The following is a 23,406-nucleotide window of genomic DNA, read 5'->3' on the forward strand; positions in this document are numbered from 1 at the left end:
TGACAAATGATATTGCCCTATTCTACTTTAAAGACACTAAGCAGAAGCCGGATTATAACACACAAGGCACAATAGCGTCCACACTGAAGTATTGTCAACCCCATCATCAGTGCTCTCCAATTCATGTGTGATGCATTGTTGTTTCTTTGGAAGAGTTATTGATTTATTTCCTTTGATCTCCTCTTGAATGCCAGGGATCGAAATGGAGAGGTTTGCGGATGAGGCAGATGTAGTTATAGTAGGTGGGGGTCCCGCAGGTCTTTCAGCAGCCATCCGCCTGAAACAGCTTGCTAATGAGCAGGAGAAGGAGTTACGAGTGTGTCTGGTGGAGAAGGCCTCCCAGATTGGAGCGCACACACTGTCCGGAGCCTGTCTGGAGCCCAGTGCACTCGCTGAACTATTTCCTGATTGGAAAGAAAGAGGCGTAAGATCTTGTTCAATACTGTTTCCAATTCATTGCCTAACAACAAATTGACAATCATGACAACCATGTTGTATTTTCTGCAGCAAAGGGATATTTTTAAATTGACATCATAGCAAACACTACTATTGACATTGTTTGTTTATAGTTGGACACAGTACACTTTACAGTATCATACAGAAAATCCAAAATCTATATTATGTTCCTCTTTAGTCTTAACTCCTATTACTGTTTCGTTTCAGGCCCCTTTAAACACTCCAGTGACAGAAGATATTTTCAGCATTTTAACAGAGAAACACAGAATCCCTGTCCCCATATTGCCAGGTAAATACAATATTGCTGAGTGACCTAGGTTATTGTACATATTTAATGTGAATTACTGTTGTTGGCTCTCGTGTCACGTAATAGATAAACAATTCTAGTGTGGTTCGTTTGCAGTTTACTGCAGAAAGTGAGCTATAATTTTTGTGAAATCAAGTTGTTAATATTTATAGGACATTAAAACCCCTTACCATATTTTTTATTTAGCTATTTCAAAGGTAATTTGCCCTGAGACCTTGCTCTTTTTAGTCCTTGGTGTAGATGAAGCATTTATGTTGAATTAATCAATTATCAATATACAGAATTTAAACACATCCTTTGTCACATATGGAAGTGCATCTGTCACCTCAGCTTCTAATTTTAGTAATGGTTCTGTGAAGGTCTGCCTATGAGGAACCATGGTAACTACATAGTGCGGTTGGGCAACCTGGTTCGCTGGCTGGGTGAGCAGGCAGAGGAGCTCGGGGTGGAGCTGTACCCTGGTTATGCTGCATCTGAGGTGAGGTCTTTTCTGAATATCGTTACATCCCAGCAGTGTATTCATTTCAGACCCTTTGAATTTTCCATTTCATCTTAAATTGGGATGTTATTACCCCCCATTATCTTTGAAACACAGTCAAAAATGATGTGAATAGTGTCTCTTTTTATTTATTTATAAGCAACAATAAAAAAACATTTCATAAAGGACCACTCACAACAGTGCAATAATTTTTTGCAATGGTCACTAACTATGTATATTTGAGTGCCAGATTTTTTCTGGGCAGACACTCAAATAAAATTAAGTAAAAATCACATTATTATTTGATGTTTGTTTTGGAGTCTAATCGTAGGCCAGATTGGATTTTCACCAGTTGATAATCACTGATTCGTAGTGTATATTTTCAACAAATGTTTCTACAATTTAAATCCAGTTAGTCATGGCCACTTTTCAATGTGTGCGATGGAAAGGTTAAACCAGAAGTAGAGGGATGTTAAGAAAAGTATCTAAATGACCTTGAAGTTACAAAAGAAATCCTATAATACTTCAGTGTTCAGTCTTCCAGTGTATTCACATTCATTTATTTGATAAAATACATTTTCCCTGTTCATTTACTTCCCAGGTTCTCCTATTAACATTGAGTTTGTATCTTTGCTTATAACAAGGTCCTGTTTCATGAAGATGGAAGTGTAAAGGGAATCGCCACTAATGATGTAGGCATCTCTAAGGATGGCTCACCAAAGGTACTGTTCCTTTACATAAAAAAAATAATACAACTTCTTTGCTGCTCTTTAATGCTTACAAAATAGATGCTTTTACATATCATTGTGACCCTAGCTGCTGTTTAGACTTCTGTGTCAGCTTAACTATAAGGACAAACACAGCTTGAAAACATACATTGATTTATGTAAGAGTTATGTTGATTGTGTGTGAAAGAGTTAATGTTTTTTTATCATTCATAATTAAAGTGATGCTGACAGATGTTGCACACAAAATTCATTCATTAAAATGTAGCTCTGTGTCCTTGAAGCTTTCAAAGTGACAGGAAAAAAGAAAAGTAACTTTGTTGTTGTATTTGAGGTGAAAAGTCTGTCTATCCTCTGTCCTTGTGTCCTGTTGCCTCCAGTCTCCCAGGTTCTCTGGAAGCTGCTAATGAATCTATTCCGCATTCAGCTTTGCTACTGTAAATTAGCCCCTGGATTTCACAGGATGGTGTGTAGATTGAGCTGTTCTTTATAAGACAAAAATAATCAGAGGTTGTAACTCATACATCGTTAAAATGCAATGATTGGTTCAGACCAAGTGCTTTTCTTTTTTAATTAAAACCAATTTTGACCGTTTATTTTTCTTTTATAGGGAGAAAGAAATCTAACAATACTTGTGTTCCGTAATCTACAGAATACTCTGCTGTCTCTGCTGTTTTAGGATGTCTTTGAAAGGGGAATGGAGCTCCACGCCAAGATCACGTTGTTTGGAGAGGGCTGTCATGGCCACTTAGCCAAGCAACTTTACAATAAATTCAACCTGAGAGAGAATTGTGAGCCTCAGACCTATGCGATCGGCTTGAAGGAGGTAAACCGGTCATTGTACTTCTACAAGTGGCCCAGTTTGGATTCCTTATCCTTAATGCTCCTCTTCTTGTTTGGGCTGTCTCCTGTAGAGACTCACCATTGCTTATACAATAGAAGTGACCTGTCAACACCTTGCTTCATGCATAAACTGCAGTGCTTAAACTTATTGTAATTATAGTCTATGCACTATAGCATGTTGTTACTGTGTCAAGAAAACACCAACTGCCTCGGGTATTTGTAGCTAGGCTAATTACTTCTTTTATCGAACTTTTCCCTCCACTTTGTTTTACTTCTTTCCAGGTGTGGTCAATTGATGAGAAGAAGTGGAGGCCGGGCAGAGTGGAGCACTCCGTAGGTTGGCCCCTGAACAGGCACACATATGGAGGGTCATTTCTGTATCACCTGAATGAAGGAGAACCACTGGTGGCTCTGGGCTTTGTGGTGAGTTGCGTCAGTAATTTTCATTAGCAGATTTTTTTTAAACTGCTCTGACAGCTGAATGTTAGCCTGTGAATGACCTCAAAAATATTCCATCTCTAAAAAGGGAATTAGCATCTTGTGGTAAATGCCGTAACTAATCACTTGGTTTGTTAAGTAATTGTTTAGAAATTTAGAAATATATTTTCATTCATTGGGACAAAATTCCTAAATTTGAGTATTTGGAGAACTAGACCTAACCTAGACCATCCTATAAACCTGTGTAACGTGGTTAATCACACACCAGACACACATTTGACAATGCTAGGGAGAAAACTCCCAAAAATGATTCATGAATAAATAACAGTACTTTAATTAAAGTTCTATAGAGTTTTCAAAGCAATGACAGCAGTGAATATTTCTGCAGAAAACCTTTGGAAACAACCAGGTTAATTCAAATTACCATTTTCATAAAGAACATAAAGATTCTATAAAAAAAAATGCTTTGTGTAAATCATTGGTCAACATACTGGTAATTAATGTGATTATATTGCATTCATGTAGACATGTTTATGTTCTGTAAAAGTATAACTAGAGACAAGGTTCTCAGGAATGGAGATGTGGTCAGAGTTTTTAATACGATTCAGAGCTGCTGCATTTGCTTTAAAAAAAGACAGTTTAATGTCTTCATAATTTAGGCACCGCTGTTATACTTTGCCGAGGATAACCTTCAAACAAGCCTTAGTCATCCATGATTGTAAAGCCAGATTTGTTACGCCTCAGCCGTGACCCCTGATACACATTTAATCACCGGTCTCCGGTTTTGGGAGAGATGCATATTCTGAAGTTTAATAAAGTGAGGAAATGGATTTAATTCGACACACTTGCTTTAACAGACAAATGTTTTTCCTAGCACAGTACAGCACCAAAAACATAATGTTGATTTGTACTTGCAATGACACAAACCAATTTATTTTTCCACTTGCTTTCTTAATCCAGGAGAGACTCACTTGCTGTGCATCCCCCACCCCTCCCATTCTCCACATTGACATATTCACAGATATTGGTTCAACACTCCTCTGAACTTTGATTAGAACACTTGAAGGGGTATTCTCACTAAAGTAATGGATTGAAATAGCAAATAAGTGATTTTTTTTCCCACTGTGGTGCAAAAATGTTTTTTAAATAATTTGACCTGCTCCCTCACTCTGTAATAAATCTGTGCCCCCCACTTTGGTAACGTTGTCCAGGACTTAAGATATTTCCATTTTCAAAGAACTGTAGTTAGTATTGAAGATTTTACACAGGTTTTGATCTATAAAACAAAGGTACTTTCTTTTCTTTTTTGCAGTTCAAATGCTAAACATGACCTGTGGATGTTATAATAAAGATATATTCATTAAAGCTTTTTTAGTCTACCACTGCTTTTTTACCTTGTGATAAACCTGCTTGCCTATAAGTATAACACACTTGAGGAAAGCTGACAGATTTATCTGAGGTTCTTGTCTGCCTCTTAGCTTATAATAGCGATGTCACTATGATCTATGGTTTCAAACCCCTCTCCTCTTCCTCCTGCAACTTCCCATTGATAATCATCTGTTGTGTTCTAAGAAAAGATTCTTCCCCTAGCAGCTGTCACAAGCTTCTATAAAACAGTTAGCCTCGTAATCCACCCACTCAAAGTCTGAGCTAAACCTGATGTAAACTTGGCTTTAGACTCCTGTGAAGTGATTTGAATTTAATCATTAACCTTTCCTTCCCACAGGTTGGTCTCGATTACTCCAACCCGTATCTCAGCCCTTTCAGAGAATTTCAGCGCTGGAAACACCACCCATTTATTGCACCTACTCTAGAAGGAGGTCACAGAATTGCATATGGAGCCAGGGCCCTGAATGAGGGAGGATTTCAGGTATCAGTGACTGGATAAAGTTTGACATTTGCATGAGATAAGAAAAGCTCAGTGCAACTAAAATTTACAGATGTGTGAAAATGTGATTGCCAAAGAAAAGTTAAAGACTGTAACTGCCATGTAAAGGAATATAGGGCATACTATTTGGATATACACCTACAGACTTGGATGGTGATATCTTGTTTTGTTTGTTTGTTTGTTTTTTGTTTGTTTTTTTTTGAAGAAAAATGCAGGGAAAAAACATCAGTATTAATAACTCTAGCATAATTTCTGGTGGCGAAGCAGTAAACTGCAACAGTCAGGAACTACATCATTGTTCACACATAAATAGGATAAACATCAATTAATGACATCAGAACAAAACCTGACAATGTGCAGTTTAATACAATACCTTCTTCCTCTCCAGTCAATCCCAAAGCTGACATTTCCTGGAGGGCTGCTCGTTGGCTGCAGCCCAGGTTTCATGAATGTCCCAAAAATAAAGGGAACTCACACGGCCATGAAGAGTGGCATGTTGGCAGCTGAGGCCATTTTCCCCAAAGTGATCGCTGAAGAGCCACATTCTGATACGATAGGTACTGAAATTAAATTAACCTAAGATGTGGAAAGTGGTGGGTCGTGTTTAGTGTAGATCGGGACTGAAGTCATTGAGACTTGGACCTCGAGGTGACTTGTGTCACTACTCAAATTACTTGACAAAGAATTTAGAGTAATTGACTTGGAAGATAGATAATCAGGGATTTACTTAACTTGAGACATAATGACCAAGATATTTAATTCTTTTTAATTTTATTTTTTCAGGTATGATATAAAATAATGTTTTTGTATACGTTATACTTGATATCCAAGTAAGTGAATATTTAAGAATTGAGTTTAGTTAGTTATTGCTTTATAGGCATTAAAAAAAACATTGTTTTCCACAGCATGTGTTTTCTTTACACAAAAGGCCATGGATTTTATTAGTGTGCACTAGCCATATCTAATTAACTTTAAAAACTTAAAAAATGTAATTTACCACACAGCCTGTTACATGTCACTACCTAATGATTGTAATCCTGCCTAAATCTGACCCTTTACAAGTTCAGTATTTCTTATGGTTCCTCTGTTGGGGAAAAAAAAACCCTCATCAATCATATTATCTGCTTTACTGCAAATCAACAGGCATTGAACTGAACTGAATTATACCAAAGCCAGACTCTTACATCACTCAGTATTGATCAGAGTGAATAGAGTACAATTTATGCTGCAATTTATGCTTTATGCTGCCGCAGTGAATAGAGTACAATTTATGCTGCAAGAAATTTTAAACAATTGAAGATAAACAAACTGTCAGTGGAAGATGATGTAAATGTTCTTAGAATTTTTCCAGAGTGACAAAAGCTGACATTAACTCCATTTTTTCCTCCTAGGGCTCCATGTGCCTGAATATGCTGAGAACCTAAAGAAATCATGGATTTGGAAGGAACTTCATTCGGTTAGAAACATCAGGCCGTCGTTTCACAATTACTTTGGCCTCTACGGCGGCATGGTGTACACCGGCATTTTCTACTGGATCCTCCGTGGGAAAGAGCCATGGACACTGAAACACAGAGGTGAGTGTTTGACAGTATTTCATGGGTTTATTAAAAACAATCTTAGCGTTTAAGTTTCAGGAATTAAAAAGAGCTTTGGATTGAATTGGGGTATAGCCAGTCTGATGTTGGTTGTTGTATGTGGTGACAACATGGAGGAATAAGGAGTGAGTTCTAACAATGAGTCCTGTCCTATTGTAAATAATCCTAATAAAAAATACAAATTGTGACAATTGCCAGCTTTCTATATTTCTCTTTACATTCTGTATTGTATTTGAAACAATGTCTAATAAAGAGTACATTCTCTGAGAAGCAAAAAAAAAATGTACCACTCAAGTTTGATGTCAAAGAAAAAACGCTCTGCACATTTATCTCTATTCCTGAAACAGAAGCTCAGCGCTGCTAGGTTACCTGTCGGTGATTTATGAGGTTATCTAGACTCGGCAGCAACAGCAGAAATGAACATTTTCTCACTGCATTTACTACATCTGCCCCAGGCCTTGATGCACACCAGCTGAAACCAGCCAAAGATTGCACGCCGATCGAATATCCCAAACCCGATGGCAAGATAAGCTTTGACCTGCTGTCCTCAGTGGCTCTGAGCGGCACCAATCACGAGGGGGACCAGCCACCGCATCTGACCCTGAGGGATGACAGTGTTCCGGTCAGCAGCAATTTGTCCATATACGATGGGCCTGAGCAGCGCTTCTGCCCTGCAGGTAACGCCTGTGTAATTTATTTACCCACAAAGGGTGTCAGCTCTTTTCTAAAATTATGCCTATGATCAATAATAATGTGTTTAAAATGGGGGAGAAGTTTGTTAAATTCTGAAATGCATTGTCACCACAAAGACATTTTTTTTACATTTCTAATCATATTATAAGTTGCCGTGGCTCTGATTAATACCAGGCAAGAACAAGAACAAGAGCAAAGTTCATTCCTCTAATTACTACGACAGTGACATCCACCGACAGCACCTTCTGTACCAGGAAAGACAAAATCCTTGGTTCTTGCAGAGTATCTGAGTTGCCAGATAAGATGATTATTGTGTTTTTTGATTGTTCTACCAACTGTAAAAATTGGGAATCCAAAAATATACATGCAGTAAAGAGAAGAGAACATGCCGGCCTAGTTAAGTCAGTAGCACAACATAGCACCATAGCCTACAACCGTGGTCCGAAAACATTTTCTGCAGCGCTCTGCATTTTGTCAATGACTATTGACTATTGTCAAGCCCTTCATGTTGACACTGCCACAGCTTTTGCTTTAAAACTTCATTGAACTTTTTGTAAAACAGTGTAATTTCTTTTTAAGAAGGAAGTGAAATATAGAGGTTGGTGCAATTTCCCCACTGACCTTTTTTGCCTCAGTGTGCCCCCTGGGTGGGTCCACCTCCACTTGGGAACTACTGGGCAATAATAAAGTGTTGCTAAATCAGATTGTCTTGAGAGATGTGGAAAAAGTTGGTGTTAATAGTAATTCTTCTCAAAATATGTTTATTTAAAGCCACTGTTATGATACGATCGGGAATCCGTTAGCCTTAAGGAAATCGTCTTAATGGTTTCATGTAAACAGCCTTTTTCTCACTGTCAGCAATTCAAGACAAATGTAAACTCACCAGTCGGATAATTCCACATTGCTGATGCCAGACACGTTGTGACATGAATCTCCACCGAGAGATAAACTCTAGTCACTCCAGAATTAATATCACTATAATAAACCAACACTGTGTGTGTGTGTGTGATGAAATTGTTCATCAAACTGCTGTTTCCACCTCACTGATCTACTCGCTCCGAACTTAATTAGTTCATGTAACAGAGTTCTATAAATCACCCACTCCTTCATAAACACTGCAACAATTTAGTTATTTTCTATGTCCCAGATGTTTTGTCATTAAAACTTGAAAAAATTACTTTTTCCCAAATATTTTTGCAGGTGTGTATGAGTACGTCCCCACTGACGCTGGAGATGGGATGAGGTTGCAGATAAATGCTCAGAACTGTGTCCACTGTAAGACCTGTGACATTAAGGATCCCAGTCAGAACATCAACTGGGTCGTTCCTGAAGGCGGCGGCGGACCTGCGTACAACGGAATGTAAATCTCAAGGATTTTGGTTTTTGCCCTTCACAGCCTTCTGTGTGAAATGATAACTGTAAGTATGAACATTGACACGTTACAGAATTACTGAGGATCACAAATGTCTTCAAGTGCAAAACAGAGGAACAACTATGTTGCTAATAATAAAAATCATGTTTTTTATTATAAAACACTGAAACCAAACTTAGGAAGAAACTGTCAAGTCAGAATAAATAATCAATTTTCTTATAACCACAGAATTGGCATTCAGAACTGTTTGAATCGTCTGTTTTTTTTCAATGTTTTCAACGGACCGTAAAAGCTAATATATTTAATTCTAGACGTGTAATGAAGCGTACATTTTATTTTTGGAAACACACATATAGTGATGTGTTTAACAATAATACAAATATTTACTGTTTGCATTAGAAAACAGTGTTCATATCAGTCTATGTTGCCTTACATAAAAATGGTGATCTAGGCCTCTACTGTCAGCCCTGGCTGAATTAGTGGTGATAATGTGTCGTAGAACAAATGGATGTGGTCACACAGCTACCGGTGTCTGGTATTGGAAATAACTCTGCATGAGATGTGTTCCCTTTCAAATTTCTGACCAAGTAAATTAAATTATGTTAATTATAATAATGTTAAGTACTTTTGTGTGTCTGTGTAGGGTTTATAATTGAGGCATCACTGACTCTGATACTAATGGGTCAATGTTTTCGCAATAAATTTAACAATGCACATTAGCAGAGACATTTAAAAGGAATCCCTTTAAGAGGAAACTCTATAGTCATACATCATGGGAGTACTTAGGACTCCTTATGGGTATTTGAAACCAGTAATTGCGATGAATGACAACTTATCTTACCATATAATCGTGAACTTGCACAAAGTTATATCCAAAAACAGCAACGGACAGTTGTTGACCTACTTCAACATCACTTGATTAAATCCATATTAACATCGTTGTACAAACTTATGAACGAAGAACACTTGAGTGCTGTATTTTGATTTATTGATCTTTGTACAAAGCATAATAAAACAAATGGACAGACTGTGACTATGTGTGAATTGAGGCCTTGACTGAACCAACATGCAGAAAGAACAGTGACAGTGGTCTGTGCCTCTAAAACTCCATGTACTCATTACAGTGAACAACCTTGTCAGAACCAAGACTATTGAAAACACATTTTATTTCTTCAGCACGATACAGTGAAGTCCCAAGAGGGAACCCTGACAGAAGACATCAAGTAAAATTACTGCATGTTTTCATTGACATACAGACTGTTCAAATATAGTCAGTGCACATTATTACCTGCAGGCATGTTGTTGCATTATTGATAAATAAGAAATTAATTTTGTCAGGTGACATACTTAAGCAAACATTTTAGCATAGATCTTCTTCTCTTTCTCCTTCTCCTCCTGGATTTTCAGCTGCACTCTCTTCATCTCGTTACTGATAGCTGTGGAGGAACACAAATCGCCAAATATTCAAATATCTGAAATCTGAAGTGTAACAGTGTTTCAGTTGTTATAAGTTGACTTGTAACAACTGAAACTGTTTGCTACTAATTTGCAAAAATAATGCTTGTGCACCACAAGTGTTGGTGCATAAACACAGCACTGCAGGCCATACTGTTAACTATTGTTGGCTATTTGTAGCATCAGTTTAATTGTTGTGGAATCTTAAATCAAAATAGAATGGTTGATTCTCATAGACTGAAGCCCTTGTTGGTCACACACCTAGGTCACTAAACCTTTTGGCTTCTACGTTTGAACATCAGCAACAGCAAATGTGCTAATTAGCTGAAAACCCCAGAGTGTGAACTACCATCACAGTCAGTAATTGTTATTGCTAACCTTTGTCTTCTGGTGTGAATCCCTGAGCTTTCTTCAGATCAGCCTGTAGAAGAGGAGGAAGAAAATCAAATTAAGAGGAAGAGCTCTTTTTTTCCACATTTAACGTGCCTCACTTCGGATTTCTAAAGAAATAACTACATTTTTGTGCAGCTTGTTCGGAAACACATTTAAATTTGTCAACATTCCAAGGAAGGAAGTTTTAAGGCCATTACCATGGCTTTGCTGTATTCCTTTAAGCCCTGCCAGGCCTGGGCTCTACGGAAAAGTGCTTTAGTGCTAGATTGATCCACTTCCAGGGCCTGTATCAGAAACACACAGATGTCAGAAATAAAATTCTGTTCCATTATTTTTTACCAGATTCATCTTTTAGTTTAGCTACATTTACAGGCCAGTTTTGTTAAATGTTATAACGAGCTGTTTTTCCTGATTTTCCACTAATCATTAGCTTTTATGCAGAATTGTAACTAACTTAATATAGGCTATGCTTAACTGGCACAATAGTCTTGCTATATTGTTGGTAGTGTTAACATTGGGCTGTGGTCAGCATCACCTCATCACAGCTGTCCACAGTCTCCTGCCACTGCTGCATCTTCAGCTTGCAGGCTGCCGTGTTAAGGAAGCAGCTGAGGGCTGTAGGTTTTAGCTTCTCTTGTGCCTCTTCTTCCAGCTGTTCTCCACCAGCCTCCAAATACCTGCAGAGAAGTTAACAGTCAGAAATAAGCTTTGTCATGAAGCAGGATTGGACGTAGAGAACAATATTGGTGGTGGTCTGTCAATTAACTGAGCTCCACTTAATAAGCATTGGGGCTCCACGCTATACATTACAGCCATTTTACATTGGGATTCAATAGACCAACAGACCAGCTTGGTTAATTAGCAGAAATGTTAATGGCCTTACGGCAGCTGTTGTGCCTGGTCACGTCCCATCAAGGGCAAAAGAATAGATTTTAAGGAAGTGCACTTAATGAATGTTTGAATGTGTTAAAAGGATATGTCTACAGTTTTATTTTTATTAATGATCAGTGAACAACCCGTTTAATGTTACTTCACTGATCTGCTGCCATTATGACAGTCATAAAAGTGTCACTCTTAAATATGTCTTTCATAAAAAGCTGTAACAGTGAACCACAGAGTGACCACATGAGCAGTTTAATCAGAAGATTCCATCATCTAAGCTTGAAAAATGCATAGTATTCTGTTGGTTGATAAATAATTATAATAATGCATTGATAACAGTATTTAAAAACAATCAAAATGTTGTATTAATAGGTTTATGATTTAAAAAAAAAAAAAACTAGTTTTAATTAACAGAAATAGTAGAAATGGAAGGGATTAAAAATTATGGTATACCTGCACTGCATGGCTTGTAGCTCAATTACCCATCAGAAAATAACAGTTATGTTGTTTAGTTGTTTGCATGTCAACCCTACATTGTCTATTGTTCAAAAAGGGATCTGAAAATTAGCATATTTTATGTAGACTCAAAGTCTACACAGAACAGAATATGCAAATATGAGAAAATATTTTTGTTTAAAAAGTAATTAAAGTTTCATACAACTCTCTGCGTGCCAGTCTTCATTTTATTCTAATGTGTGGGTGTAATCAGATTTTTCAAGGATGGTCTGAGGGAAATGTGAAAACACTGTAGGGTCAACATCTTTTATTACGCAAGGCCCTGCTTACATTCAAAAGTGAATAAACTACAAAAGTAAAAATAAACTACCTTTTTAATGCTGAATTTTCACTGACCTGAGAGCTTTGCTATATTTGTTGACAGCAGCTGTCCAGTTTTGATTCTTAAACAGGGTGTTCCCAATGTTCTTCAAATCCTCAGCGATGGGCAATACTTTGTCAACCTGAGAACAAAATGGAACAGGAGACTGTAGCTTAGCAATAAAAAGAGTATCTAATTAACACTGAATTTGTCTTTTACAATAATATCTCTAGCACTTGATCAAGCCCGAGTTAGGAGCTGAGGCTGAAATTTGAAATTATAGAGATTGTAGTCTAATTCTGAAGCCTTGAGAAAAACTAAATTGTATTGGTGTGGAGGTCAAAGATCTGATTATTTCTTACATCTTTGAAGTCGATGTCAGAGTCCTCAGGGAAGTCAGGGTGGACGTCCCCTGATCCATCGTTGGGTGCGATGCCCCAGCTGTCTCCATCCTTGTGCTCACCACAGTCTGCTATGACACATGACTGCAAAGGCAGATATCATGGAAAAGTGTCAATAGCACAAACACAATCTATATTTATAGGGTATTGGTTATGTAGCTTAAAGGCCAACTGATAGTTGGATGTCTGAGTCCAATTACAGAAATCAAACAAAGAAAGGTCAGTATGATGTTGATTTTTTACTTGATAACAGTCCACCATTTTTACACATGACACATATTGAGTTAGCTGAACTGAAATACTTAAATTATTACAGTTTTTAATCTTAAAAAACAAAAGAAAATTAATTAATTAAATTTAATTTCTAACCACCTTCAGCAACTCAAGACAGACTCAGGTCAGATTTAAACACTCTACGTTGTATTTTATATTTAAAATAATGAAAACATAACTGTAGTACAATCTAGCATCTGAAGTAAAAATTTGTTTCAGCACAAGGAATACTTTACCTTCACAGGGGCGTCATCTTTGGTTTCAATTTCTTCCAGTATTTTTACCAGCCCCATCCCTTTCAACACTTGTCCAAAGACCACGTGTTTTCCGTCTAGGTGAGGTGTAGGAACAGTGGTGATGAAGAATTGTGAACCGTTGGTGTTTGGCCCAGCGTTGGCCATGCTTAGCAAACCCATTTTGTCATGCTGCATTGAGGGGGGAAAAAAAGGGGGCGGGGGATCATCCTTGTCTTTAGAATGCGGAAATAGTATGTCATAATACATTTATAACTTCATTACTCAAAGGGCTGCTGAAAATGGTTCACATTTGAAGTTAATATGTTATGGAGTTTTACCTTGTAGTGAAAGTTTTCATCTTCAAACTTATCCCCATATATGCTCTCACCACCGGTACCATTCTGGTTGGAGAAGTCACCTCCCTGAATCATGAACTGTTTGATAACTGCAATAAATAAATAAATAAATAAATAAAATACACTAATTTGTCAACATGGTTAGTTTTTTAAACTACTCATCTAAATAATTAACTAAATAACTATTTTGCATTGACAATAATGCTGCACAGTACACATATTTTTGCACAAAATGAATGTGTTGTATGCCACATATGCAGAAGTCATTTACTTCTGTGGAAGGGGCATCCTTTGAAGTGTAATGGTTTCCCAGTGGATTTGCCCGTTCCTTTCTCTCCAGTGCAGAGAGCACGGAAGTTTTCTGCAGTCTTGGGGGTGATGTCAGCAAACAGCTCCAGAACAATTCGACCAGCTGTGGACAAACAAAACAACAATCTCTGTGTTATAGTCTTGTGCGAAAGAACTGAGAATTTCTGTAAAATAAAAGATAGAAGAATCTTTTTTACGCACAAATTTCAGAGGACTGTCAAAATGATAAACATGTTTATCTTGAGAGCTTACCAAATAATATTGTTGCAGACAACGTCTTCACCTAATTTTTGAAAGCAACACTAGACACACAAATTCTGAAAGTGCTATGTAGGTTCTAATTAAGTGACAGTTAAGTAATATTCCATTACATGCCAACTAAAACGCAGAGATGACTGAAGGTTACCAGAATTACTAAAGATCTGCAGCAAAATGGAAGAAGTTATCCTTAGGTAGAGCAAAAACACTGAATCAGAGTATATAACTGCAAAACACATTTGATTAAGACGGATATAAATGCAAAAAACATTTCAGTTGCTCTAACCGACAAACCTAAAAATAATGAAGAAAAATCGAGCGTGTGGTTAATAAATGAAAAACTAGTTAAAATATCCTCGCGATTTCTGCATACTTGTGTCACACCTATAATAATACGGTGAATAATAAATTACATAAATAAGTTAATGTATCTGTTACAAAAGACAGTTATATCACAGTAGTAGCAGTAACGGTAACAATGGATAGATTTGTACATCTTGTCTTGTACGTCCAGCCACACGTGGTTCTATAGTCACAGAATCAGCTCTTTAACATATTTTAAATTTATTTAATGCAAACGTTTGTAAATAATTAGACAATCAAGTATAAGTTTAACAATTACAACATTTTAAAATTATACGTCTGGTAGTCCACTATTAAAATAGTCCAACATTAAGAAGGCTGTAGAAAGTACCAGAAGGTGCTAAGCTAACACTGCTAACTGCCTATAGTAGGCTTTTGACTGACTTTAATGGAAAATAAATGCTAACCTTGTTCTCCACCGATGTCTACATCCAAAAATACTCGGGGGTTTTCAGGGTTTGAGGGTTTGTTAGATGGTACTTCGTGAGACATTTTTGAGATAGAGGTGGTTTTAATAAATTGCAATAACTGGACAGGCTTGCCTCGCACAACGCCGGCTCAACCAAACTAAAGGATTTCCGGAAATGATTCGTTCAAAATAAAACAATCTTCGAAGCAGCAGCAAAGAAAAAATAAAAAGCAAATGTGTCGACTTATAATATATATATATATATATAGCATTTTACCACAATTACAAATAATAATATATAGCTCAGCAAATTTAACAAAAACATTTGCCATTGGCCAGATCGGTTTATAGTTGACTTCCGGTAAGAGTTTTCACAATACACTACAACGTACTCATTATGAGTCGCACATTTATAGAAATTGGAAGTAGCTGCCTGACTTTAAACTATAGTACAGTAGCTCTAGAAACAGATCGTTGGCTTTGGAGTTACCTCTAATAAGCATCTCTGCCACCTCCAGCTCATCACCCTGTCTTGAGTCGTTTCCTCTTTCTCCAAACTAAACCTCAAGTTTCAGGATTAGCAAGGTACGTTACTGCTATAATATCAAATTAATAATTAAAACATATTTAGTTTTTGAACGCTGCCTACATGGGTATGTACCCCAGAGGTATAAACACGTACATTTATTTTTCAACACCCAGAAAAGTTTTTAAAAGAAAAAAAATACTAAAATTTTACTAATTAAAGTCTTTCTATACTACTCACCAAAGTAGAAATCCCCATTTAAACTATGTTTCATTTTCAGTGCCATCGTCTGCTATCTTGTTCTGTTTGTTCTGTCATTTTTTCCTGATATTTTTTGACAAAGAAAAATCAACATTGCAGCTGAAATGTATGATTTAATCCCTAAACTGCCTTGTACATTTCTAATTGCAGCATTTTGTATCAGTTGCAGCATTTTGTATCAGTTTTCAATGTCCCTGTACGATTGAGTGTAACAGCGAAAACACTTTTAATTGTGAGAGGTGAGATTTGACAAGGGAATATATATTCACATCCATATGAGAGCCGGATGAAACCAGTTCACGGGCCTTGTCATATGGGTATTTCAATCATCTCACTGAACCATCTGAAGCAGGAAAATACATTACAAGGAAATAAAAAAGAAATAGGGAGGATCGAGACCACATTAATAATTTACTGTTTGTAGGCAACTAGTAAACTACTACTCGGTGTAAACATGAGCCTCTAATACGGTATCAGACAGTAAGCACAGATGATGAAAACACATTGGGAATGATAAAATGCTTGAGAATGACTGTTGTTGATGAAGACATGAAGATGAGTGATAAAAAGCATGCAAGTACCAAGCATGAATAATAATGACAAGTAATAAATGCTGAAACTGTAGCTGTAACTGATATAGTTCGGTATATGAAGTGGAAGGCTGTTGGTTTTGTGGTGTAGCGCAGCACGATGATTGACAGAATAAAAGAACATTTTCATGACGTACAATAAAAGGGAGGTTTGATGTGACTTTCTTTCAGAGTATGGCTTTGTGCATTTGTGTCAAAGGCTCCTACTGTTCTTTATTGACCCTTACAGACAGGTGCCCATTACAGACCTTTCACTCTTGTATGTTCTTGTATTGTGCAGACTGAATGAGTGGTCACTGAAGGATGTGATTCCAGGAAGCCATTCTTTGAACCCCTGGAAATTGGGAGCAATCCTTTTCAACAACTTCATCTGTAATGAGTGACAAGCCTGGCCTGTGTGAGATGTTTAATGTCTTCATGTGGCTGGAGGAAATGTGTGTCTTTCTATTTAACCTGTGTAACCTGTGTTTAGCTTTTTAGCAGTTAAAGTGAATAAAAATCTAAGGTTTAGAAATAAGGACGGTTCATCAGTTATAGAATGACAAATGAACGCAGTAATATTTTCCCTTTGAGGGTGTAGTGCTCATTAGAGATCAAAGAGGCAGTTTGCTTGAATTAATGAAATATTCATTTAGTACTTGGTAATCCTTGTTGAGGTTTGTGTGATAATAAACACATTCGTTGATCTTTTGCTGCTTATTTATTTTCAGCCTGGACATTTTGCACATCTGCTTTACCTGCTTCTTACCATTGTCTGCACATCCATACACATGTTCTGCACCATACTTAGGTTGAGATACAAACATAAAGGTCTAAAACATGACTTATACCAGCAGTTCACAAACTGTTTTGATCGCGTACCTCCTTCTATATCCTAACCGGATTATAGAGGCCATGTTAAATCATGCTCAAAGGGCCAGAACACACACACACATATATATATGGCTTGTATTTATTAATTAATTCAAATGTCCACTTTTGAGTTCAAATTTTACAGTGGAAATGTTTATTTACACATCTTTATTGTGTGGAAAAATCCCACTTAAACGAACACTCCAAGCTACATCATATTGTTTTATCTTGCACACCCCCTTGTGGCAGCTAGTGAACCCCAGGGCTGCCCGCACCACACTTAGGGAATCCCTGACTTATACTATAATGTTAGAAAATTAATTAGGCATTTTGAAATGTCCCAAATTGTATATATTGCATATAGCAAAAAAAAAAAGATGATCCTTGCATTATGAAAAACTCAATACAAGGATGACCAGGAAGCACAGAGTATTTATACCATCTGAGGCTTTGGTTTAACATTCATAGTTAAATAAATCTTTAACACTGGCTGCTTTGTTATTTAGTCAGGGTCAACTGAAGATTTTAAGACACACTTTGTAAATTAAGGTAAACATTGACAGGTGTTTAAGATGTTTTACAGCAGCTACTGTACAATAGTAATACTGTATATACACTGGTGAATGCACTTTTTATACTGTAGCATGAGAACATTGACACAATACACAATCAGACGCACAACATTGTGTGTGACTGTGCGTGTGTGAGACACGCTTAGAGACAGCTGAGTGACAGCATTGTGGTTAGCAACCTGTCCATTCATAATGCAACATGTTTGCAGAAGGAAACAGCCCCGAGCTATAGACAGGAAATCAGCCATATTCAGACACACACACACACACTCCCAGTCAGGATTTCATGAGTTGTGAGTACTCCACATAGACAATGCATTTCCTAACCCCATACACTAATCTTAACCATTACAAATATATGCCCAATTTTAATCCTTACCCACATTTGCGCTAATTTTAATTTTAACTCTAATTCTAAATCTTACTCTTCCTTAAAATATCCTAGTGTTACCTAGACCACACACACAAATGAAATGTGATTACGAATAATGGAAACTTTTAACTTTTAACACAAAAACACTAAAAGGGAGGGTTGTGTTTTCAGTCCTGAAACCTCTGAGTCACTCTGTCCTCCAGCGTTGTCCGAAACTCCGTCTTCTATCAAAAAAGGACAGACAGTTTGAAAAAAATTTAGAAAAATGTTTTTTTGACATGTACACAAAGCTGCAGTGTATGAAATATCAGTGTAATACCTACATATCTATATATATCTATATATTGCCACATAGAGTGCCATATATTGCAATATATTGGTTTATGACATTACAGTATTTTATATATATATAACTATAACAGTCAAAGTAGTAAATAGGCCCATACATATTTGAATTTTAGAAATAAAAAATCATGAGTAATTCATTAGCATTTATCTCTATTAGAAGCCAGAACCTCTTACCATGATATTATAAGTATGAATCTAGTCAAAGATCTTTTTTACAGCGATACCTCTAAACAATCACCCATGCCTGTAAAAGCATGTTTGTGTTTAAGAGCAAATATATTTAGAATAAAATAGTACCTTGATTTGCACATTACTGTCAAGCGTCCCGCTGTTTAAATGCTGACTGTACTGCCAGCCCCAGCCAATCTCCCCTACGTAGCTCTGCCTGGGTAAAGGGGGCGGAGCTTGAGGTGAAGCTCGCCACAAATAACTCAGGTCCCCTGTGGCGTCAGGTGATGCTGTGCCCACGCCAATGTACTGGGGGAAATAACCTGATCTGGGCCTGTAGTCTCCAATTCCACCTGGGCCTTGTGTTAGTGTTTAAAAAGAAAGAGTGGATCTAGATAAATAGGTAAATAAACATGTAGATAAATGTGTACATTGTATAGACATGAAGACGGTTCACTCAACAGTACTTAGTCAATATATGTATATAATATGCTTTATATTTATATACATATATGATATACTGTATATGTACATATACAGTATGTCAACATATACAGTTACAGTTCCATATACAGTTTACCTGTGCTTTAAGCAAGCCTAGACAATGCACATATATTTTCATATATGTGCAAAATATATATATGTATTTATACATTTTTTATTTATCTTTTTCAACTCCCTCTTTTTTAGCAAACTTGCTAATTTTAGCTAAATGGTTAGCTTATCTCTGACCTATTTATGGAATAATTATGGACTACTATTATCATAATTGTTTTACAGTCTCTGCTCTGTCTCTAAACCTGAGTACAACTCTGATCCTTGACTTGTGCGATGATAAATTTGCTGGCCTTTAAATCGCAGACTCAATTAAGTCCGTTATGTTTTATTTCACATTGTACGTGCTTTCCATTTTGAGTAGCTGATTTATTTGACTGTTTTGATTGGATAATCTATACCCCATTGTATTTTTAAATATTTGCTGTTGATTGTTGTTTGTGCCCTTTGTTTAATAGGTTGTTTTTGACAAGGTATAAAAAAATTTGACTTCAAATCAGAAGAAACTCTGCCATGGTTTCTAAAAGTATTTTGCAAATTGTTTAAATTTTAATGCCTATATACGTTTTTTTTTAATTGTTTTCAAGAGTTGTAAAAAAAGAAACATTTTAACTGTTACATGAAGTAATCCCAAATGATAACAGTCATGAAAATAGTAGCAGTTTATAACAGACTCAATATAATACTTTAGAAAATTGCTTTATTATAGGTTTGATCTTTTATAGGCAATTCATTCTCACTATCTCATCCAGTGTAATGACACAATAAAACCCCAGAGAACTGTGACTCAGTCAGTCTTACCTGTGAAAATCATTCTCTGTCCATACTGTGGAATTCTTGCCGTGGTTTCACAGTTTTGCATCATTTCCGCCCTTTTCCCAGTAGAGGTTTATCTTTTTGTTTGTCCAAAGTCAATGCATTTAATAGTAGGCACCTGTGGACTGATAACTTGAGCTCAGCGGTCTGCTCTGTCCATGGGGTCATGGTCGGTTGTCATGCAACCAGCAGTTGTCATGGCATTAGTGTGCGTGGCCTAGTTGCATTCTAAAGTTCAGGGGCTGTTTCTTTCTGCCACTGAACCAAGTCCATTTTACCTCAATTAGTTGATCATAATGTCAGGAAATAAAACTTCATAATAAAAAACATTCCATTTTACAATGTGAAAACTTCTAACTGTCAATTCACCTCATACTCTAGTCTGTAATTATTGTAAAAGTTCTTATTTATACATTTATTGCATTTAAGCAAATGTTTTTTTATTGCAGACAGGTCTGCAAAACATTTTTTTATGTATGTGTCTCTGTGTATTATTAAAATTATTACATACCAAATGTTAATTACTTTTTTTGTGTGTTCTTAGTGATGCATCTGTATTCCAGTCTCCTCCTTCCAGGGCTGCTGTAAAATGTAACTTTCCCACTGTGGATTAATAATGTCTTGTCCTCTCTGAACTGATCTTTTACCACCTATATAAAGACGCCTAGGTGTCTTAGAGGTTCCCTGAACTTGTTACTTGTTGAGAAAATAACATTTGTGTTTTATGAATATTTGCTGCAATGATCTTTAATAATCTGATAATGTAGTGTTATTTTAAAGCTTATTAACAATCATATTAATTATTAAATAATTCCAAACTAACTTTGGAACTAATAACTAAGATTGTAGAAACCAATTTTCATGTAATACGAGTTATCAGACCGATTTCTTTTACTTCATAGACCTCTTATACGAGTGTTACTCAAATTGGCCACTAGATGGCGGAATAGCATAATTTAGCGTTGCTATGCACCCCTGCCCAGCTCAATTTCTTTTTCTTTTTTGTTAAATGGACTCGCCCATGAGCCGCCCCTTGTGACTAAATCGCTGTCAAGTCAAATAGATATAAAAACAGTCAGGCAGGAAATGCGAGGGTTTTCACTAAAAATAAGAAATGAAAAACTCCCAACTAGCATGAAACATGGTTTATTAAGACTTAACCAAAGTACAATAAATTAGTAAAACGTGCATTATTTAAACGTAATAGATAAATACTTTTAAAACTGACGATATGACTGTGCTGTTGTAGCATTTTACATAGCTACAGCACTGCAGTGTGCATTATTATTTTGTTAGTATACTTATTTTTAATTGACCGTGAAACCTAATTGAATACAAATTTAGTAATTTGATGGCTAATTATTAAATGCCTTCAAGCTGCATCACACATACCCAGTCATTTGACATGGAGACATGGGAGGGGTTATTATTTTTATGCACATGTCATTGATGTGCTTACTTTTTTTTAATTATGTGCCTCTATTGTTTTTATTTAAACACATTTTATTATACTTAGAATTGGTTTTCTAATCTTGCAAAAAAAGTCGACATTGAATTAATGTTTTAATAAAATGTGAATGCTGTGCAACTTTTCATTTAGTCGATGTCTTTAAAAATTCAGGTCTTTATTGTTTAAATGAATGAAGAGGAAAGTACACAAACCCCACCCCGCATTATTTTACCGCAGACACTACCCGTATTATCGTCGTCCATCTTTTGTCTCGGTCTTCGCACTACTCTATCTTATTTTGAAAATCAATAAGGGAAGTGTGACGGTTAATTAAGTCCGACTTGACACTGGTTTGTCAGTCACCATGGTGGCATACAACAGAGTAGAGCGGTGGCGGGGCAGTCTACACTTTTAGACCCGTAGAAAATGCTTTCAAAATGAATTTTCCTCAGTGAATGTGACCGTGTCTTGCTCTCGTGATGGAGATCAGGTTGTTATTGACGGGATAACTGTCACCCGTGAGTTTATATATTTTTAAATACTGCTGGATCCAACATGGAATTTCTTTCGTCGCTAGCAGAATGCTGAGGAGACAAGGGACAGATAGCTTTGGTGAACAGTGGCTTAAAGAGTGGAGTGTTATTTTCTTCATTCCCAACTGAAAGACTTGTTTTAGAAGAAGTTCCCATTCTGTTGGACGTTTCGTTCCGGTTTTCCACTGAAGCTGCAGTTCTTTGGAGGCTCCTCGCCAGCTGAACGAAGAGACAGCGAGCAGAGCGCTCGGCTGTCTGGCTCCAGTCGTGGCCTGGCTGCGGGCACTCCCAGCTCACCCGCTAGCATTTGAACACGGGAGACGAGAAGAAAAGCAACACAGTGGGGAATAACTCCGTGGAACATATCCTCATCCTTGGATATTTAGATCATTTCTTTACTTTATCTGTAGGATAAATCCCATCCGTACCCACGGCGTCTACTAAAACAATGGCGTCTTATGTGGATAACAGCTTTCGGCAGGCTGTGATGATGAATCCGGCTGAAAGGACGCAACAGGTCAGTGTTAATGTGTATTGAAGTTACGCGTTTTACTTTTGCCCCGCACTCCACCTCCCCGGTACAGCTGCACTATTGTTTCACAATCGTACTGACAACAGCCGGCAACATGCTAGGGCTGTGAAGTGTTTCCTTTAGAGTGCAACTGTTGTCATTCAGTCCCTACCCGTGTTACGTTACGCAGGGCTGCATCCCACTAAGCTCCGTCTGTATCAGTACAGATAATCAAAGCCACTTAACATAACAAGGGCTGAAGCCTTGGTACGACTCCAACCCCGATCTGCAGCTACATTTAGGAAGCCACATTTACCCATTTCATTACCGTATCAAATAATTCGACCAACTTCCTGTTTTATCGATTATTCATTTGATCGATACGTGCAGATATCTGTGTAAAAATGTAAATACGAAAGTTCAGCCCACCAAATAAATAACATCCTAGTGTTTGGTTTTCAACCACAAACCACAACCTCAACCACACTTTAACACAGGAGTTCAAGGAAACCAAAACATGATTACATTCCGGGTGGAACGTGAACATGCTATAATTTTATAATTTTAAAGTCCTATTAATTATATAAAAGAAAATCCTTAAGATGAAGGTTGCAGACCTAGCTATATACAACAAACTGTTTTTAAAATACAAGATCAGCTTTGTCCTGTCTATTTGTTTAAGTGATTTTGATCCATATTTTGAAGCTTTTGGAAAATGTTAATGTGTTTAAACCTTCAATTGACAATAACCTATACTAGTATTTTGTTTGAGTCCATAAACTGTCAAAGTTCCTAAAGATTGGGCAAGGTCTCGATAAACTGGATACAAGATGACTTTTAAATGAATGTGCATTAAAAATACCTGGTAATAACTTAATGATTATAATCAGTGTTAATTTGATTC

General features: G+C 36.8%; 4 protein-coding genes and 1 long non-coding RNA gene across 13 annotated transcripts in view; 3 read left to right on the forward strand and 2 right to left on the reverse strand.

Moving 5' to 3' along the window:
• Nucleotides 1-9,826, forward strand: part of etfdh (electron transfer flavoprotein dehydrogenase) — an 11,716-nt gene extending 1,890 nt beyond the window's left edge. The window contains exons 3-13 of one of the 2 annotated variants that reach the window (XM_017039442.2): nucleotides 195-424; nucleotides 664-745; nucleotides 1,123-1,241; nucleotides 1,886-1,963; nucleotides 2,646-2,792; nucleotides 3,092-3,232; nucleotides 4,974-5,117; nucleotides 5,524-5,692; nucleotides 6,527-6,709; nucleotides 7,186-7,407; nucleotides 8,624-9,826. In XM_017039442.2, the coding sequence (XP_016894931.1) occupies nucleotides 195-424; nucleotides 664-745; nucleotides 1,123-1,241; nucleotides 1,886-1,963; nucleotides 2,646-2,792; nucleotides 3,092-3,232; nucleotides 4,974-5,117; nucleotides 5,524-5,692; nucleotides 6,527-6,709; nucleotides 7,186-7,407; nucleotides 8,624-8,787 (1,679 nt within the window). In that variant the 3' untranslated portion in view covers nucleotides 8,788-9,826. The remainder of the gene's footprint in view (nucleotides 1-194; nucleotides 425-663; nucleotides 746-1,122; nucleotides 1,242-1,885; nucleotides 1,964-2,645; nucleotides 2,793-3,091; nucleotides 3,233-4,973; nucleotides 5,118-5,523; nucleotides 5,693-6,526; nucleotides 6,710-7,185; nucleotides 7,408-8,623) is intronic. The other variant, XM_008326637.3, reaches the window with a different exon arrangement.
• On the reverse strand, nucleotides 9,767-15,134 carry ppid (peptidylprolyl isomerase D). The gene is made up of 10 exons (XM_008326636.2): nucleotides 14,946-15,134; nucleotides 13,880-14,020; nucleotides 13,591-13,697; nucleotides 13,253-13,441; nucleotides 12,705-12,827; nucleotides 12,378-12,484; nucleotides 11,179-11,320; nucleotides 10,841-10,927; nucleotides 10,629-10,671; nucleotides 9,767-10,231 (listed from the first exon to the last, which is right to left on the reverse strand). Exons 1-10 carry the CDS (start codon nucleotides 15,028-15,030, stop codon nucleotides 10,143-10,145), a joined length of 1,113 nt encoding a protein of 370 aa, XP_008324858.1. The 5' UTR covers nucleotides 15,031-15,134; the 3' UTR covers nucleotides 9,767-10,142.
• Nucleotides 15,135-15,182: 48 nt separating this feature from the next.
• Nucleotides 15,183-18,049, forward strand: LOC112488149 (uncharacterized). The gene is made up of 2 exons (XR_003051933.1): nucleotides 15,183-15,532; nucleotides 16,605-18,049. It is a non-coding gene; the product is annotated as an uncharacterized LOC112488149 (long non-coding RNA).
• spmip2 (sperm microtubule inner protein 2) lies at nucleotides 16,996-20,459 on the reverse strand. Its single transcript, XM_008326640.3, has 3 exons — nucleotides 19,994-20,459; nucleotides 18,767-18,996; nucleotides 16,996-18,345 (listed from the first exon to the last, which is right to left on the reverse strand). The coding sequence occupies exons 1-3, from the start codon at nucleotides 20,055-20,057 to the stop codon at nucleotides 18,289-18,291; spliced, it is 351 nt and encodes a 116-aa protein (XP_008324862.1). The 5' UTR covers nucleotides 20,058-20,459; the 3' UTR covers nucleotides 16,996-18,288.
• A 1,089-nt stretch (nucleotides 20,460-21,548) lies between these two features.
• rapgef2b (Rap guanine nucleotide exchange factor 2b) overlaps nucleotides 21,549-23,406 on the forward strand; it is an 83,980-nt gene continuing 82,122 nt past the window's right edge. For 2 of the 8 annotated variants that reach the window (XM_025063505.1, XM_025063510.1), the window contains exon 1: nucleotides 21,553-22,508. In XM_025063505.1, the coding sequence (XP_024919273.1) occupies nucleotides 22,440-22,508 (69 nt within the window). In that variant the 5' untranslated portion in view covers nucleotides 21,553-22,439. Of the gene's footprint in view, nucleotides 22,509-23,406 lie in introns of all 8 variants that reach the window. The other 6 variants (XM_025063506.1, XM_025063507.1, XM_025063509.1 and 3 more) reach the window with 6 other exon arrangements.

Source organism: Cynoglossus semilaevis, chromosome 15 (genome assembly GCF_000523025.1).
Source record: "Cynoglossus semilaevis isolate Cse_v1.0 chromosome 15, Cse_v1.0, whole genome shotgun sequence".
NCBI lineage: Eukaryota > Metazoa > Chordata > Actinopteri > Pleuronectiformes > Cynoglossidae > Cynoglossus > Cynoglossus semilaevis.